Here is a 16,443-nt window from a genome sequence, read left to right as displayed (position 1 = left end):
TGGCTGGTGTGGCCAACACAAGCTGGCCCATCCTGGATTCCAGATGGGGGCAGGTCTACACCCGGAGTGGGGGAAGCCTGTGGTCAGGACAGGGCCCTTTGCTGGCTCGACACTGCCACCTGCCTGCCAGCCTCAGTACTGCAGCCCAAGTACCGAGCTGAAGCCTGGAGGGGCGGACGTGAGGCCCGCTGCCGCTGCGGGGGGAGGGGGGCACGCAGAACGTTCCGGAGGTTACACAGACGGTCACAACCGCACACTCACATCTTGCCTCGGGGCGCAGGCTGGCAGGATAGACAGGGAGACGCACAGGGCCGGGGAGGCTCGTGGGCAGTGTCCCCTGCGCACTCTGACCCCTCCTCCACCCCTACCCGCCACCCCTAAATCGTGGGACCTCCCAGGTACACACCCCGAGGAGGTGGGGTGCTGGCCACCAGGGAAACTGCGCACCACTCACGTGGAGGTTGGGCAGGGGACAGCACTTGCTGCGTCCAGCATACCCGTGTCCGGCCCAAGTCCTGTGGGGGCCCCTCCGATGTGCTGAACGGGGACATCTGGCGTGGGGCAGGACCACCCCCCACCCCCCCCAACTGGGCCCGTGGCCATGCTTGCTGGCAAGGCCCCATCAGAGTCCTGGAAGCCGGTTCCAAACTGAATAAACACCATCCCCTTGGCCAGACACGGCGGCCTGTTCACAAGTCCGCTGGGCCAGGGTGGCCCCTCTCTGGGTATTCGGGGGGTGTCCGTCCCTGGATGGGCCAAGGGGCCGGCAGCCCCGCGCCGGGAAGCTGAGGGACGGGGACAGGGTGGGTTCCAGGACCACGACACCCAGGCTCGGCACGAGGGGCACCCAGGGGCCCACGTCACACACCCACACACGTGCCAGGCACACAGGTCGGTGGGCAGTGAGGACCCCCGAGTGCCCTTCCAGAGTCAGGCGCCCGGCCTGACGGGGCAGACGAGGTGCTGCGGAGAGGGGTGGGGGAGGGGCCCCCGCGAGGCTGCCCCCAGCATCCGCCACGGCGACGGATCGCAGCCTTTCCAGAACTCGGGCTCTGTCCAAAACCATGAGCAGCGGCCCGGCAGCCGTTTCCGGACCCGAGAGGCCGAGGGCTGTCTCCCTTCTGCCTCGCATCGAAGACGGCGGTGATGGCAAAGGGTCCATGTCCTCACGATACCGGCGGGAGTGACCGCAAGCGTATTTAGCAACGACAACCGACGACGGTCATCGTGGACGCGCCCTGTGACCCCTCTCCAGGCGTGCACGCTCCACACCGTCCCCCCCCCCCCCCCGAGTACGGACGCCGGATACCGTCCCCGCGGGCGTGGCTACTTGACGCCCTCGCGGTGACATTCTCGCCACCGATGTAGCTATTCACCTGCCAAGGGGACGGGCCTGGTGACTTCAGGGGGATGTGTCTTTGCCCCTCCGGGGTCACACTCGCACTGTCCCCCAAGCCCCCGGTCGCCTGCCCCATGGCCGTGCAGTCCGAGGCAGAGAAGAAGCCTTCGTCGCTCGAGTATAATTCGCTTTTTAATGAGAACAACGTGTGTAAATGACAGAATGCCACCGCCGTGCGCAGATGGCGGTCACAGAATACCCATCAAATTCCTTCTGCCCAAGGAAGGGCGGGGGGGGAGGACGAAGGGGCGCCAGCGAGCCGGCAGCCCCCGGCCCCCTCAGGCCCGCGGACGATGGGGTCACCGATGGCGGCCTGCACACGCCTCCTGAACGGTAAGCAGAGATGGAAGAGCACAGCAGCAATAATACTGGGTCAAGTCCTTCCTCGCGTAAAACATCTCAACTAATTCATCAAAGGTATCAAAAATATACCCTGTAAACCAATACATCATGTACACCTGCCTTTCCTTCCCACCGCCGCGGCGACCATGTGTGAGAACAAACGGCCCGGTCCCTCCGAGCCTCCGCTCGCCCCAGACCCCACCTGGCCCTCTCGCCCGCCCATCTGGCCTCACTGGGTCGGCGGCAGTCTCGCTGACCGGGGACGAGCGCGCCGGGGGCTGGACAGCGCCTGTGTCCGTCTGTCCAGAGCGATAAGCGGAATGGGGACGGAGGGAGGGTGCTGCTAGCTCAGTTTAGACTTTGGTTCCAAATGCGTTAAGGGGGGAGGCAGTGGCATGGGAGGTGCGTGGTCATCCTGCTTTGGGTCCCTGGCCGCCCCGGCTGCGTGCGTGTGGCCGCCACACGCCGCCGCGCCCCCTCCCTGGCCCCTCCCCTCCCGAGCACCAGGTAAACATCCCCTGAGTAAGGTCACTGCACAGGGCCAGCCCGGGGCGGGAGTCGTAGTTAAGGCTTTAGACAGGCAAGGATGCCGGCTCTGGACGGACGGACGGACAGGCGCGCAGGCAGACTCAGGGGCTCCTTCCTCGGTGGGGGGGGGGGGGGTCGGCAGCGGCCCCCTCCTTGCCCGGCTGCTCTGGCCGCTGGCTGGGCCCCGGCACCGCCCCCCAGCCCGTTCTGTCGGTCACTCGCTGTCGGAGAGCGTCTCGTACTGTGAGCAGAGCAGCGGCTTGGGCTCCTCGTCCCAGGCGTGGTGGGGACCGGCAAGGGGCCCGCTGCCCGCGGGGAGGCCAGGCGGGGGTGGGGAGGCCATGACACCCGCCTGCAGCCGCATGATCAGGGGGTTGTAGGGAAACGGTGTGGAACCTGCCGGAAAGACCAGGAGAGACGACCGGGAGGCCCCCTGTGAGCTGGGCACTGCCCGTGGGCCCGCCCGCCGACCTCGCTGGGGACTGGGCCTCGGCCTCCCACGTCTGGCCACGGTCCCGGCGTGACTCCCGCGAGTGGCTCAAAGCTGCCCACCTCTCCCCACCGACACCACTTCCCCCCCACTGTGCCCGGGGCCAGCTGTCACCGGGACAGGGAGGGGCCTCCTTGCTGTTCCCGCACCCTCGCCCCTCGGGTCTGTTCTCTTGCAGGCGCTTTCCACCTAGAACCTTCCAGGGGCTCCTTGTGCCCGTGAAGAAAACCCGGCTTCCCGCAACCTGCCGAGCCCACGGCATCGGCCTTCTCCATTCACTCCCCGAACCTTCCCTCCTCTCTGGTCAGGGCCAGAGGCCAGACCACACACTCTGCACACAGTAGGTGCTCAGGCTGCTGGCCAGGCCCAGTGCAGATGCTCCCCCCCGACCCCACCCAGGTGACCTGCGCACTGTGCTGGGGACAGCGACAGGCCCGCCCAAGCACCGCGCCCTGCCGCCCACCTGCGGACGAGGGCCGGTCCTCCCACACGCGGTTGGTGAGTGGGGTCCGGCGGTTGCAGTCCCCCTCCGAGTGCACCGAGGAGACGGAGGGCGGCCGGTCCCCGGACGCCAGGCCCGGGGCCGGGGACTTGGCTTTGCGGCTGCTGGGTCTGCCAGAGACTTTGGCCTTCCCGCCACCACCTGCAGGAGAACACACGGGAAGGGGCCACGTTGGACTGTGCAGACGGCACTCAGGGCGGGGAGCGGGGTGGGGGGGGGGCTGGGGCGGGGGTGGGTGAGGCCCTGGACGCCTGCCTCCCAGGCCCCCACAGAGGAGAGAACAGCAGCTCAGCCCTGCTGAGAAGCCAAGGTCGACCAGATGGACAGACCCAGAACCGACTAGGGAAGTGAGCTGAACTACTTTCAAAGCCCCCTCGGGCTGCCCTGAGGCCCACCTACCCACCCAGGGGCTGATACCCCGAACACGAAGCCTCAGGCCTCTGACTTGCCCCTGACCATTGCCCCAGGGCCGTACCAGGGCCAGGAAGGCTGTAGACCTTCCACAGAGAAGCCAGGACCCCTGAGGCCAGGCCTGGGCCCCCATTAAATCCAGAATCTTCCTGGGAGCAGACTGTCCAGGTCAGACAAACGGGCCTGAGGTCTCCTTGCACAGTCCTTGTTCAGATATGCAGAGTGTTGCCCAGGGGCATGGGGCAGGTGGGGAGCTGGCCCCTGTGCTCTCCCTGACTCATCTGAGTTTGGGGCTGGCACACAGACACCGGTCTCCTCCCCCTCAGGTCCCAGGCCAGCCAGGGACACACACGGTGGCCCCAGCAGATGCGGAGCCAATGGGCCTGGCTGCCAAGAGCCCAGGGGTCCCCTTGACCCACACAGAGGCGGGGCCTCGCTCTAGCCTGATCTCCCCAGGAGACACAAAGCTGGGCCCGGACGTGGGCCTCCCGGGGACCCGTGTCCAGCAGGGGAACAAGGCAGGGCAGGGCTCGGACAGCAGGGAGTGTTTTTTGGAAAAGCAGCAGCTCCTTCAGCCCCAGTGGGCAGGGGGGGTGGGGGGGCTGGGGCTGCGCCCGCCCAGCCTGGGATTAGCCGACTCCAGAACCACGTCAAACACACACAAGAACACAGTCACAAGCTCCAAAGCTGGATGGGGTTGGTCAGAGGAACGCGGAGGCGCGAGATTAATGACACCGGGTTGGGGGGGGGGGGCGGACGGGGCGGGTGGGGCTGGAGGATCGAGGCGGGGGAGGCCTGCAGACCTGGCGAGGTGAGTGCGTGTTCGCTCCGTCCGTCAGCAGCGGTTATGGGCATAGCAGCGGGCAGGCTGGCACTGGCATTCAGAGGGTTAAAAGCGTTGGCGCTGAGCGGGGGCTCCTCCCACTGATCATATTTACCCATGAGCGCCTTTCTAATAATGGCCTCCAGCCCCATGTTGGTGCTGGCATGTTCCTGCACCGCCTGGCTTCTGCAGGTCATAAGGCCTGGGAGAGAGACACACACACACAGGGGCCAGGAGGGGCCAGGGGGACAACGGAGAGAGGGGGGGAGAAGCGGAGAGAGGGAGAGAGGGAGGAGAAGAGAGAATACACAGTGAGCACATTTCGGCAAAGCAACACGTTTATCGCCCTATCCCCCCCCCTTATTTTCCTGCAGTGGTGATCGGGGGCGGGGGGCTCCCTCGGACTTGGGCCCCGGGGGGTTGGGGGGTTGGGGGGTTGGGAGGCGAGATGACCACCCCCCCCCAGTTTCTCCTACCCTGTCCTCTGGGAAATCGGAAGCCCTTCTGCCCCCCGAATCCCAGCTGGGCCTGCATCTTTTTTAAAATTCCAAGTGGCTTGGGAGTGTGTGTGTGTGTGTGTGTGTGTGTGTGTGTGTGTGTGTTGGCAGCAGAAATCAGAGGGACGCCCCATCTGGGGACACACAGCTGGGAAACCAGGGCAAGCCAGAGCCTGGTCCTGGGTGTGAGGGGTCTGCTCGGGGTGCCGGGGGCCGGCAGGGGCTGAGGAAGAGACTCTGGCAGGGAAGGTGACCCCCGCGAGGCCTGGGACCCCCAGCCCCCCACCGCCCGCCCTCCCCTCTCCCCACACTGGGCCTAGCTCTCCACGCCCCCCCCCACCCCTCCCTGCCTGGGAGCCACGAGGAGAGAGAGGTGCAGAGACGGACGGTGAGGTGGGGAGGTAGCCATGCAGTTATGTGCGTGCGGGGGACAGGGCAGAGCTGGAGACAAATGCACGACCGCCCCCAGCCCGGCCACCTGCTCACAAAGCGGTCGAATCGACAGACCGGTCCCAGACAGGCCCCTGCAGACGCCCACCGCTCGGCCACGTGAATTAAGTAAGCCTGTTTTCATCCACCAGGTATCCTGCCCCTTTCTCATCTTTCTAGTGAATCATTCCGGGGCCTTTTCACAAGCCGGGGGCATGTGTCTCTTCCTCAGCATCTCTGTTAAGCCAGCAAAGCTCAAGCCCCCTCCGCCTGCTGGCCTTGGGCACTGTCTGCATGGATTTCAAAACTTCCACTCTGGTGAACCGTGTGAATACCAAGTGGCCAGGGGACGAGTCTTTCCGACCCCCAGCTCATCAGCCAACTTCCCTGATGGCTTCTGTGAGGCTGGGAGGGACACAGAGGCTTTGAAAAATGTCTGAGGCGCCTGGGCGGCTTGGTCGGTTGAGCGTCCGACTCCAGCTCAGGTCATGATCTCGCGGTTCGTGGGTTCGAGCCCCGCGTCGGGCTCTGTGCGGACAGCCCAGAGCCTGGAGCCTGCTTCGGATTCTGCGTCTCCCTCTCTCTCTCTCTCTGTCCTTCCCTCACTTGTGTTCTCTCCTCTTTCTCTCTCTCTCAAAAGTAAATCAACATTAACAATTGTTTTTAAATAAAAATCACAGTTCTGCGTAGCAACTGTTTGCTCCCTACATTTTCTTTTTGTTTTCTTCCTTTCTGCTTCAAACTTGTTCACAGTCAGGGACACCCTCTCTACCTTTTTAGCTGCGTCTTGGCCACATTTTCCTCAGCACTTCAAAAAAAAAAAAAAAAAAAGAGGTGGAAAAAAAGCCACGTTCTCCAAGAAAGAGCAGGATTTCCAGCAGGGGTGAGCAATCACAGATGTTCCCAAGCCTTCCACCCAGGGCCACGGGTCCCCGATCTGATGGTGCCAGGCAGACAGGAAGCCTGACCCTCTCTGGTTACCAAGGCAAAGTCTGATGCAGGGGCTGAGCAGCAGAGACCGGGGTCTGGGGAAACTTTTGTGTGTGGACTAAACTGCTTTAAAAAAAAAGCCAAATCGAGTTTACGTAGAAGTCTTAGCTTCGCTGCACCGCTGCATGGATTTCTGCATATACGCACACGCCTACGTACTACGCGTCTAGTGCCTGTGTCACGATTTGGAATGTTCCGGAAACATTCATTTCTAACCATATCGTTGGTTCGACCGAACCGTCTCCTGCCTGTTGTCCGAGGCTCAGCGAAGCCCCCTGTGTCTAGTCTCTGGGTAGACGGGCGAGCCCCCCACTTGGAGGCACTGATGACCTCCAGTGAGGATAAAATGCTGGTCTTTCGCTCACCACGTTCCCAGGGTTCAAGGCCCCCGATGGCCCCAGGGAAGGCCCCCCATCTCCCCTCTGCTCCTCTGGCCTCAGGCTCCCACAGAGCCCAGAGGCCACAGCCCTGCAAACACCCCCGGCACCTCCAACCCCCCTAGACAGGGTCCTGCCCGTGGAGGCGCCAGTCCCCAGTGGGCTCTGGGCTCAGTCTCCTCTCAGCAGACTTTCGAAGCCGATTCCACAAAGCCCCGCCACGAAGCAGTGGAAGCACACACTGCGGCCCCCCCAGGGGCTGGGGATCCGACCCCGGGGGCCCCCCGGCCGCAAACCATCAAAGCGGGCTGGACTTTTAAACACGCGTGTGAGTTTTCACCCATCTCTGTCACCCGTCTTCGTTGTTCCCTCAGCTCCCCGGGGGGTTCGAATTTCTGAGTGAAGCCGATGCTCTCTCTCTGAGAACGCTCATGTGGACCCTGAGCGAGCCTGGGCACACCGAGCGCACGCCCACTCCCCGTCACACTCCAGTCTCCCCGCCGAGGCCCCGGCAGGGACTGGTGCTTCCACACGGCTGTGCGCCCCTAATCCTGAAATCAACACACCAGGGGGCCTTGCGGTGTAACTCCAGTGTAGACTCCCTGCAAAGCCTCGCCTTCCGTGTGAGCCTGTATCCCCACCGCCGGTTTGCAGAGTCCAGAGCGGGGGACACAGCTGAACTAAGAGAGGCCCTCTGTCACCGTGACTGTGGCTGGGGCGAGGGCCCCAGCGGAGCGGCCTCCGAGGCTGCGCCCGCTCCCCGAGTCTCCTTCCAGGTCCCGCATGCCCAGCCTAACCTCCCCAGCACGCAGCCATGACGGGGGGTGGCGGAGAGAGCAGGGAGGGGGCCGGTGGCCGTGTAGCCCGGGCCGGACGCTTACCTGCTCCGGTGATGGCGGGCATGTTGAAGATCTCCGTCCCGGGCTGGCCGATATCTGGAGAGGCAGGCGACAAGAGGCAGGTAAGGCCTGCGGGCCCACGGGTCCGAGGAACGCACCCGCCCCCGCACGGTCCCCTGTCTCGTGCAGGCAAGGCGCACTCTGTGGGGAGCTTGTTCAACGTACACAAAGTCAGCAGGTCTGGAGGCTGCAATTCTAACCAGCATTGTGCTAAGGGGCGGAGGCTAAGTTAGGATTTACTTCCGGTAACCGCGTAAGTGGGGAGGAAAAAATCACAAACACGATGAGTGCCGTGAACAGGGGACACACAGGGCCCTTGAGTGGGTAAGACCCCAATCCCTGGTTCCCAGTAGGGGCTCCGCACAGACCCGCCCATCTAAGTATTCGCCGAGTGCCGGCCGTACCCAGGCACTGTTCTGTCCCGGCAGGCACCCGAGGCACAGACGGAGACCGCCGGGCTCCCCGAATGCGCGGGGAAGGGCCAGTGGGGGAGCCGGGCAAGTACCCCGTGGGTTTCTAGCACCGTGCTGGCTCCCAGCCCCACGGGGGCCCCGGGTTCCCAGGGCAGTGGGCTCGCCGCTTACTGTATTCTGGCTCGTTCCGGTTGTGGGTGTTCAGCTTCTTGTTGATCTCCTGCTTCTTCGATTTGACCATGGCGGAGTTGCTCTCGGTCAGTTTGCTGAAGAAGGCCGGCGGCTGGCTGCTGTTGCCTGGAGATTTAGAGCCCATTCTGCTGCGAAGATCAGAGAACCTAGGTCAGTTTGTTCAGTGTGGAGCTTGCATACCTTGGATGATGGGGTGCTTACTACCTGACCTGCCTTAGAAATTCAGAACCAAGCCTCTCCTACTCCGTACCTACATCTTTCATCTCTTAGGGACCACGGCTCCTGGAATCTTCTCTGTAGTTCACCTATTCCTGGGCTCAGGGTGTCTCTGGAGAGCCCCAGCTGCTCTGGTGGGCCATCCCTGTCTACCTGCAACAGCCCCTGAAGAAACTAGGCATGTGCTCAGACCACATCCTTTCCAAGGCCCAGGGACCTGGCTTTCTTCTCTGTCTCCACCCCCCCCCCCCCCCGATTGGTACAGCACATTTAGCTCATGGTTTCTCAGGTCCGCCAGCAGCAGGGGCCTGGCCTGAGCCAGGAGGTGCAGTCCACAGCACAGGAAGCTGCCGTGGACGCCCCTCCAGCCGTTAACCCCTGCTCTGCGGGTCTGAGATCTCTCAGCCGCACACAAGGCCCTGTGGACCCCCAAGTGCACCGCGGTGGGCCAAGGCCACGAGTGGGCCAGAGGCTGAGTCATGAGCATCCCGGGGGCAGAGTGGGGTGCCACGGAGGTACCTGGGCTCTGCCTGGTCCCCGTCCCGGTACAGCAGCGGGTACATGGCGCTTCGGGGATGCCCAGGCTCTGCCATGCCCTCGGGTGGGGACACGGGCTCGATGGCATCCTCACTGCTGCCCAGGGCGGACGTCTTGCTGGGCTCTGGAGACCTGAGCAGAGAAAGGGTCTGTGGTCCGAGTTCGGCGCTCTCTCCCCCGCAATGACGTGGGGGACGTGTCCCTCTCCCGCCCCCTCCCAGCTCTGCCCTCCCCTGAATCTTTCTGCACGGGCTGGAGAGCCACTGTTTCGGGCGTGCGGGCCACTTGCGGGCTCTGCTGTGTTTCTTCTTTTACAACCTTTCAAAAACGTAAAACGACCTAGAGCTCATCGGTTGTGGGCTGGATTTGGCCCACGGGCGGTAGTCAGTTGACCCCTGCTGCAGCGCATGCCCGGTGCCCCACTGTCCCCCAGAGATGTCCTTCCCGCCCTCGTGGCTCGCTAATGGGGTGCCCCCCTTCGAGCGGCTCCCTTCGTCCTAGAGCTGGGGGCCGCCCTCTCCTCTCCAAGCCCTAGTGCTCCCGGGGGAACCAGAAGCGAGCACGTGTGCCTGCAGGGAGGCTGTGCTCGTCACCCTCGGCTCTGGTTCAAATCCCGGCTCTGCCACTCACTGGCTCTGTCCCCGGAGATGAAGGAATTCACTTCTCCGTACCTCAGTTCTTTCACCGGTGACATGGGGACAATACCGCCTACACTTCCTGGGGTTGTGGTGAGCATCCCGGTTAACACATGGTGCCTGGAGCCCACAGAGCGTGACGGACTCGTCAGCTATTATCTGTCAGCACCGTGGCCTTGAGCAAACCGCCCGCCGTCTCCCTGGGCCTCAGTTTCTCATCCGTGCAAGGACACCAGGCGGGCCTCGCACTTGGCCGAGCTCAGCCCTCCTACAGCAGGCACCTGACAGAGGTGCCCCAGGAGCTAAACCGCAAGGGTCACCCGCCCCCGACGCTCACCTCTTGCCCCCTTCACTGTGGGGTGAGCCGCGAGCCGGGGCGCCATGGTCCGGGGGCGGGAGGTAGAGGTCACTGGGGGGGCGGCGCAGGTCCAGGACCGGGCAGCTGGCTCCAGGGAAGGAGTAGAGGGGGGCCGGGAGGGGTGCGTTGAGCTGCTGCGGGTGGTGCCGCGTGTAATCCTGTGTGATGACCTCCTGCGGGCCGAAGGTGGGGGGAGGGGTGCGGGGTCAGGCAGCAGCCATCCCTCCGGAACCTTCTGGGCGTGCAAAGGCTAGGCTGCGCTTTGGGGACAGAGCCCGGCTCAGTTCCCGGCTCCCTGGGTGTTTCGGGCCTGCCCACGGCAGCCTCAGCGTCCCCCTGTGCACGGGATGGGGGGCTCCGTGTCAAAGTGGTGGGCCCTACACGGGTCAGGTTCCAATGGCCAGCACGCGGGAGACGCGGATCACGGGCTCACGCACCAGAGGCTCCCCAGCTGGGTGAGGGGGCGGCTTCCGCATCTGAGTCTGAGAGTCTGGAATCCCTGACCAGCCTGCCCGTGCCAGCCCTACCTCCCTGGTCTGGTCCGCCAGGACTCGGTTTACCCATTAGACCGAGAGGCTGCGTGTGACCGTCCCCCTCCCCCGGGACCTCATCCCCGCCCAGGGCCGGAGGCAGAGAAGGGGTAGTTACGCTGATGTGCTGTGCCAGGGTGACCACCCTCTGGTGACCTTTGACCCCGGGGGTGGTCTGGAGCAGCGGGCTGGACGAGGGCTGGCTCTCGGGCAGCGGCCGCAGGTGTGGGAGGTGCGCGGCCTCACCGCTGAGCTTTCCGGGGCCTGCGGGCGGAGCAGAGCTGGTCAGGCTGGGGGTCAGGGGCGGGGTGGGGGGACCCGAGGAGTGAGCCTGGCTGGGGGCGCGGTCCCCGCATCCCGACTCTGCCCTCTGAGCGTGGGGCTGGGCCAATTCCTCGGCCGCAGGGGGCCTTGGTTTTCCCGCCCGTGTGATGGGACAACGGCCGCCCCTGTCTCGCAGGGCTGTGGCGAGGGAGGTGCCGGGGTGAGGCGGGGCGTTACCTGGCTGCTTGTGCCGCAGGTCCCCCTCCAGGTGGCTCTTGTCGAGCTCCTCGAGGTGCTTGGGGAGCCCCTTGTCATGGGTCAGGCTGGGCGAGCTCACGGGGCTGACGGGCTCCACCCCGTCGGGGCTGTAGCTGCCGCCGTGGTAACCTGCAGTGGGCGAGGCCCCGGGTCATGTCTGTGCCAGGACCTGGGGCCAGGGCCACCCCACCCGGCCCGCCCTCCCCCGCTGGCTCGGGCCCCCAGATCAGACGGGTGCCGCGGGTGGATGGATAGAGAAAGGGAGCCAGACCGGGGCTGCCGGCTGGCTGGGGGGGGGGGGGGGCGCATCGAGAAATGGGGGAGATGGGGTGGTGGGGTGAGAGACAGAGGCCGTTGGAGGAAGAACGCAGACGGACACACAGGGAGACAGGCCAAGAGACGGACAATGACCTAGGGACAGGGGGAAACACAGACCCGGATGGTGGGGGCTGTGGGGAGGACGAGTCTCCAGGGCAGGCAGTGCAGGAGTGAGATCAGCGGGGGGCGGGGGCCAGGGAGGGACACTAGGGTCCCGGGACCCGGTCTGGGCCACAGTCCCTGCAGCCCCCCGGGCCAGCAAAGGGGAGCCCTGAGAAGGGGCCAGAGGTGGGAGACGGGGCCCGGGACTATTCTTCTCCCAGGGGCTGCAGGGTGGAGGTCAGCAAGGACATGTGGGGCCGGGGCATCCCCGAGAGCCCCTCACGGCCCTGGCAGAGTGCAGGGGTCATCTCCTCCTGGAGAGCAGTGTGCTCCCCTGCCCTCCCAGACACTCTGCCTCGCGGGCGTCCTCCAAAGCAGACTCACCCACGCGGCAGCCGGCGGCAGCCCGAGCCCCTCTGCAGCCCCACTCCCTCTGCTCCCCAAACACAGGCGCAAAGGTTGGGACATGGGAGGCGCAGTTGAAGTCAAAATCACAGATCCATTCATTAAAGGAAAAAAAGCGAAAATCCAAAAAAAAATATATATATATATCATGATAAAACAATGTGAAATGATGAGGCGCCCCCAAATCAGAGGGGGTGGGCGGCAGCTTGAGGAATAGTCATTATAGCGTGCAATCGACGAGGACGCGTTTAAAAACAAAATACCAAAACCAACGTAAAATGGGGGGAAAAAAATAAAAAGCAGAGATCTGAAAATATCTTTAGGCCACAAGACGGGGTGGGCGGGCGGCGGGTCCGGAAGTCTTACCATCGCGAGGGGAGTCGTTGGCCAGCGAACCTCCTTCTCGCGGCCCTTTATCGTGAGCAATTTGACGCATGATTATCGCGTCTATGAAGGTGGCCGCTGTCAGGGTGGTCTTACCCAGAGAACGGAGCTCCAATTCCTGGATGGAAAAGGGTTTACTTTGAGTCTTTTCCCGGTGCGGGTCCGCGGCCGAGGCGGGCGGCGCAGGCTGGTCCGGGCTGGCGTGGTGGGGTGCGAGGCTCTTTGCTGGGGTGCGGGCGATGGCCGTGTGGCTGGAGCCGGGGGGCGCCAGGGGCCGCGGCTCGGAGCCTTTGCTGGGGGAGGAGGCGGGCTCCAGCCCAGAGCGGGCTGGGGGCTTGGCAAGGAAGGCGTGGCCAGCGTCCGCACGGGGCCGCTCGGGCCGGGCGACCCTTGGGGCCTCCTTGGGCAGCAAGACAGGCTCCATGAGGGTGGGGTAGACCCCGTCCAGGGTGCCACCCAGAGGACAGTGGGTGGTGGGTGGGAATGTGGCGGCCGGGCGGACAGGCGAGGAGGCAGAGGTGGACCTGGGGGAGGAGAGAAGGCGGTCAGGGGGCCGGAGCAGTGCCCCCACTAGGGGCCCAGGAGGCCGAGGCGGGGCCACTCCCTCACTCCAGCACCCTGATGAATCCCCACAGCTCGCAGAATGAACCCGCCCTCCCGACATGGCCTTACCCACCCCACATGCCTTCACTCACTCGCTCACTCATGTATTCATTCATTCAGTCCGTCGTTCCAAGACTTCTTACTAAACACCTAGTACGTTGTCAGGCACTGTTCTAGACAGTGGTCTAGACCTTGAAGGATACGGCAGCGAATGAACCAGACAAAATTGCCTTACGTTCCGGTTGAGCAGACTATATACAACAGAGAAGTTACCCACGCCCAGAGCCTGGGAACCGGTCAACGACAAGTCAGGGTGACGGAGAATGGGAGGAGACTCTCGAGCTGGCAGGTGGGCGAGGGTCTGCTGGGGGCGCTCGAGGAAATGCACGCACCACAGCTACGTGAGGAGTTGGAAAAACAGGGGCAAAGGCCCCGAGGGTAGGCGGCGTGGGCGGTTAGAGAACCATGGGAGAACAGCAAGGCTCTCCGGAACTCCGCCCCGGCCCTCCTCCTCTTGAGGGTCACTTGCCTCTTCCTCCAAGCAGCCTTCCCCAACTGCTACGGTCTAGGCCGTAAGCCCCAGGGGGGACCGGCTGGGGAGAAGGAATGCACAAATGTACACTCTGATCTTCACGGGGTAAATGTAATTATCCCCACTTTGCAGATCAGGACACTGAGGCTTGGATGTGAACTGGCCCGACTCCAGCCCTGTGGCCTCTCCGTCAAGCCCAGTGATGCCACGAGGTGGTGCCCTGCCCTTTGCTGACCCTCGCTCCAGCTGCCAGAGGGAAAGGCTCGATGCCCGCATGACAGTTTCTAACTGGCTTGTTGCCAGTGTGCACAAACCACTTTGTGCTGAGCCATGATCTTGCTCTAAGCAGCCAGGTGCTCCCGCTTCGTGTAGCTGCTGAGTAGTTGAGTCAGTGAGGACAAAGCCAGTGCTTCTGGGAAACGGGGTTGTCATTTTTCCCAACTGGAACTGTGGTTGGGGGGTGGGTATGACTTAGAACAGCCAAATGGCGGGGGTGGTACTCGTATGAATAGAAGCTTTACCTCGGAAGAAACGCCTGCCTCCAAACAGGACTCTGGGCAGGGAGGAGTACGGAGCCCCCACCCCCTCGCATCAGGCAGCTCTGCCCGCAGTCCTGGGGGTGGGTGTCATCAGAAGGGACCTGACCTGGGCCCCCTTATGAGAGTGACTTGACTCTGGGGGGGGCACACATGGCCTAAAGAGCCTCTCTCATCTTAACAGAACCCCTAGGTTTTGTCCAGGCAAGAGGGACACCTCCCCCAAGTCTGGGGAGGACCAGAAGAGTCTCTTCCCACAGCCCCCTCTTACGTGTCTGTCTCCTTTCCACAGACTATCCCTGAACCTGACAACCTACTCACCTACTCATCCACCTGCCCACCCAACCAGCCACCCATCCACCCAACTCACCATCTACCCATCCTTCCACCTACCTACTCATCCATCCATTCATCCAACTCACCATCCATCCAGCCAGCCAGCCAGCCAGCCACTACTCACCTACCCACCCACCCAACTCACCATCTACCCATCCTTCCACCTACCTACTCATCCATCCATTCATCCAACTCACCATCCACCCACTCACCCAACTCACCATCCATCCATCCATCCATCCATCCATCCATCCATCCACCTACTCATCCACCCACTCACCCAACTCACCATCTACCCGTGCTTCCACCTACCTACTCATCCATCCATTCATCCAACTCACCATCTACCCATCCATCCATCTACTTACTCATCCACCCACCCACCCAACTCACCATCTACCATCCATCCATCCACCTGTTCATCCACCCACTCACCCAACTCACCATCTACCCATTCTTCCACCTACCTACTCATCCATCCATCCATCCATCCATCCATCCATCCATCCACCTACTCATCCACCCACTCACCCAACTTACCCTCTACCTATGCTTCCACCTACCTACTCATCCATCCATCCATCCATCCACCTACTCACCTATCTCACTCAACCTACATCTATTCAGTTACCCATCCACCCATCTATTCATCCAGCTCCATCTATCCATTCACTCACCTGTCTAACCCAACCACCCTTCCATCCACCCAACTACCCACTCATCTAGCCCAGTCACCATCCACACACCACCCACCCACCTATCCATTTCTCTCTCCACGTGCCCATCCCAACCCAATCACCTATCCATTTCCCTCCCAAACACTCACCCATCTGTCACCTTCACCTGCCCTTCCCTCCACCTACCCATGCATCATCCATTCACCCACCTGTCCATCTGCCATCCTACCTCCTATTCATGTACCCACCATCCATCTCCCCACTCTCCCACCCATCATTCTCCTTCCCGTCTCTCTCGCACCAGTGCGCTTTTGCACCCACGGCCCGTCCGCCCGTCCCCTCCCTTGTGCCAACCTGGCCCACCTCAGGACCGTGGGCGTGCTGGGCTCCACGGAGGTGAGGATGCCCTTCATGCCCGTGTTGTGCAGCACGCTGGGTCTCTGCTGGACGGTGTCCTGGGCCCGGGGTGACATGGGCGAGTGCTGGTGGGAGTGGGGGGTGGGGCGGCCGCTGCCGCTGCCGCCCCCACCCCCTCCGCCGCCGCTGCCGCCGCTGCTCTGCTCCGTACCTGGCAGGGACAGGCTGCGGGGTCAGAAGACAGGTCGCGTGGCCCATGAGGACCCCCAGAGGCCGGAGCAGGGACTTCCGCCGCCCTACCAGGTCTCCAGATGGGCGCGTGCTCCACGGTGGTGGCGGACGTGAGGACCGGCTTCTCGCGCTCCCGGTCACGCTCCCGGTCGCGCTCCCGGTCGCGCTCCCGCTCCCTCTCGGACGATGAGGTGGTGGCGGGTTTCGTCAAGTGAGTGGGACCCCCTGGAGACCAGAAGTCCTGTGGTTCAGCCCAGCGCTCAGGGAGGGCCGGGGCCTGTCCTCTGGGGTGGATGGGACAGGGGAGGGGTGTTACCTGGGGGGTGGATGGGACGGGGCAGGGGTGTTACCTGGGGAGAGCGGGGAGCTGCTGAGCCGGCTGCTGAAGTGCTGGGGCGCTGTGGGGAGGTAGGCAAGGCGGTCCATGGCGGCGGCGGCCGGTGTGCCCGGGGTCGGGGGCACCAGAACGGGGAGGTGTGGCACTTGGGACAGGTCGATGATGCCTGCGGGAGGAGGTGGGGCCGGGGGGTTGTGGGCAAAGGGCCGGAGGGACGGGCGCCCCCTCCTGGTTCTGCACCGGTCCCCTCGGGCCCCTCTTCTGGATGCCAGGCTCTCCCAGTCCCACCTCCTTTGACCTCCAAACCCCAGAGGCGGTCGTGCCCTGTGGCGGGCATCCCCGCGCACCTGGCTGGCCCTTTCTGTTCTTCCAGCCTCCCACCCGCTCCGGTCAGCTCCCTGTATTCGGTCCCCACTGCCTGAAATACCTAGCGAGACTGCTTTTTCCAAACGGACCCTAACTGGTACTTGGTTGTTGAAAAGAACCTTCCAGAAATGTTGCCAGAGAACGACTTGAACGCACTCACAAAGCAGCC

General features: G+C 63.3%; 1 protein-coding gene across 25 annotated transcripts in view; it reads right to left on the bottom strand.

Moving 5' to 3' along the window:
• Positions 1–1,513: 1,513 nt before the first annotated feature.
• The window catches only part of NCOR2 (nuclear receptor corepressor 2), a 212,451-nt gene continuing 197,521 nt past the window's right edge, over positions 1,514–16,443 (bottom strand). For 11 of the 25 annotated variants that reach the window (XM_023241291.2, XM_045041567.1, XM_045041565.1 and 8 more), the window contains 14 exons: positions 15,922–16,074; positions 15,641–15,796; positions 15,338–15,551; positions 12,282–12,823; positions 11,070–11,219; positions 10,687–10,832; positions 10,018–10,211; positions 9,717–9,800; positions 9,028–9,177; positions 8,272–8,420; positions 7,670–7,723; positions 4,476–4,697; positions 3,223–3,402; positions 1,514–2,665 (listed from right to left, as the gene is read on the bottom strand). In XM_023241291.2, the coding sequence (XP_023097059.2) occupies positions 2,484–2,665; positions 3,223–3,402; positions 4,476–4,697; positions 7,670–7,723; positions 8,272–8,420; positions 9,028–9,177; positions 9,717–9,800; positions 10,018–10,211; positions 10,687–10,832; positions 11,070–11,219; positions 12,282–12,823; positions 15,338–15,551; positions 15,641–15,796; positions 15,922–16,074 (2,576 nt within the window). In that variant the 3' untranslated portion in view covers positions 1,514–2,483. The remainder of the gene's footprint in view (positions 2,666–3,222; positions 3,403–4,475; positions 4,698–7,669; positions 7,724–8,271; positions 8,421–9,027; positions 9,178–9,716; positions 9,801–10,017; positions 10,212–10,686; positions 10,833–11,069; positions 11,220–12,281; positions 12,824–15,337; positions 15,552–15,640; positions 15,797–15,921; positions 16,075–16,443) is intronic. The other 14 variants (XM_045041575.1, XM_045041576.1, XM_045041578.1 and 11 more) reach the window with 10 other exon arrangements.

This window comes from Felis catus, chromosome D3 (genome assembly GCF_018350175.1).
Source record: "Felis catus isolate Fca126 chromosome D3, F.catus_Fca126_mat1.0, whole genome shotgun sequence".
NCBI lineage: Eukaryota > Metazoa > Chordata > Mammalia > Carnivora > Felidae > Felis > Felis catus.
Note: the sequence above shows the minus strand (reverse complement) of the source record. Positions and strands in the feature narration are given on the sequence as shown.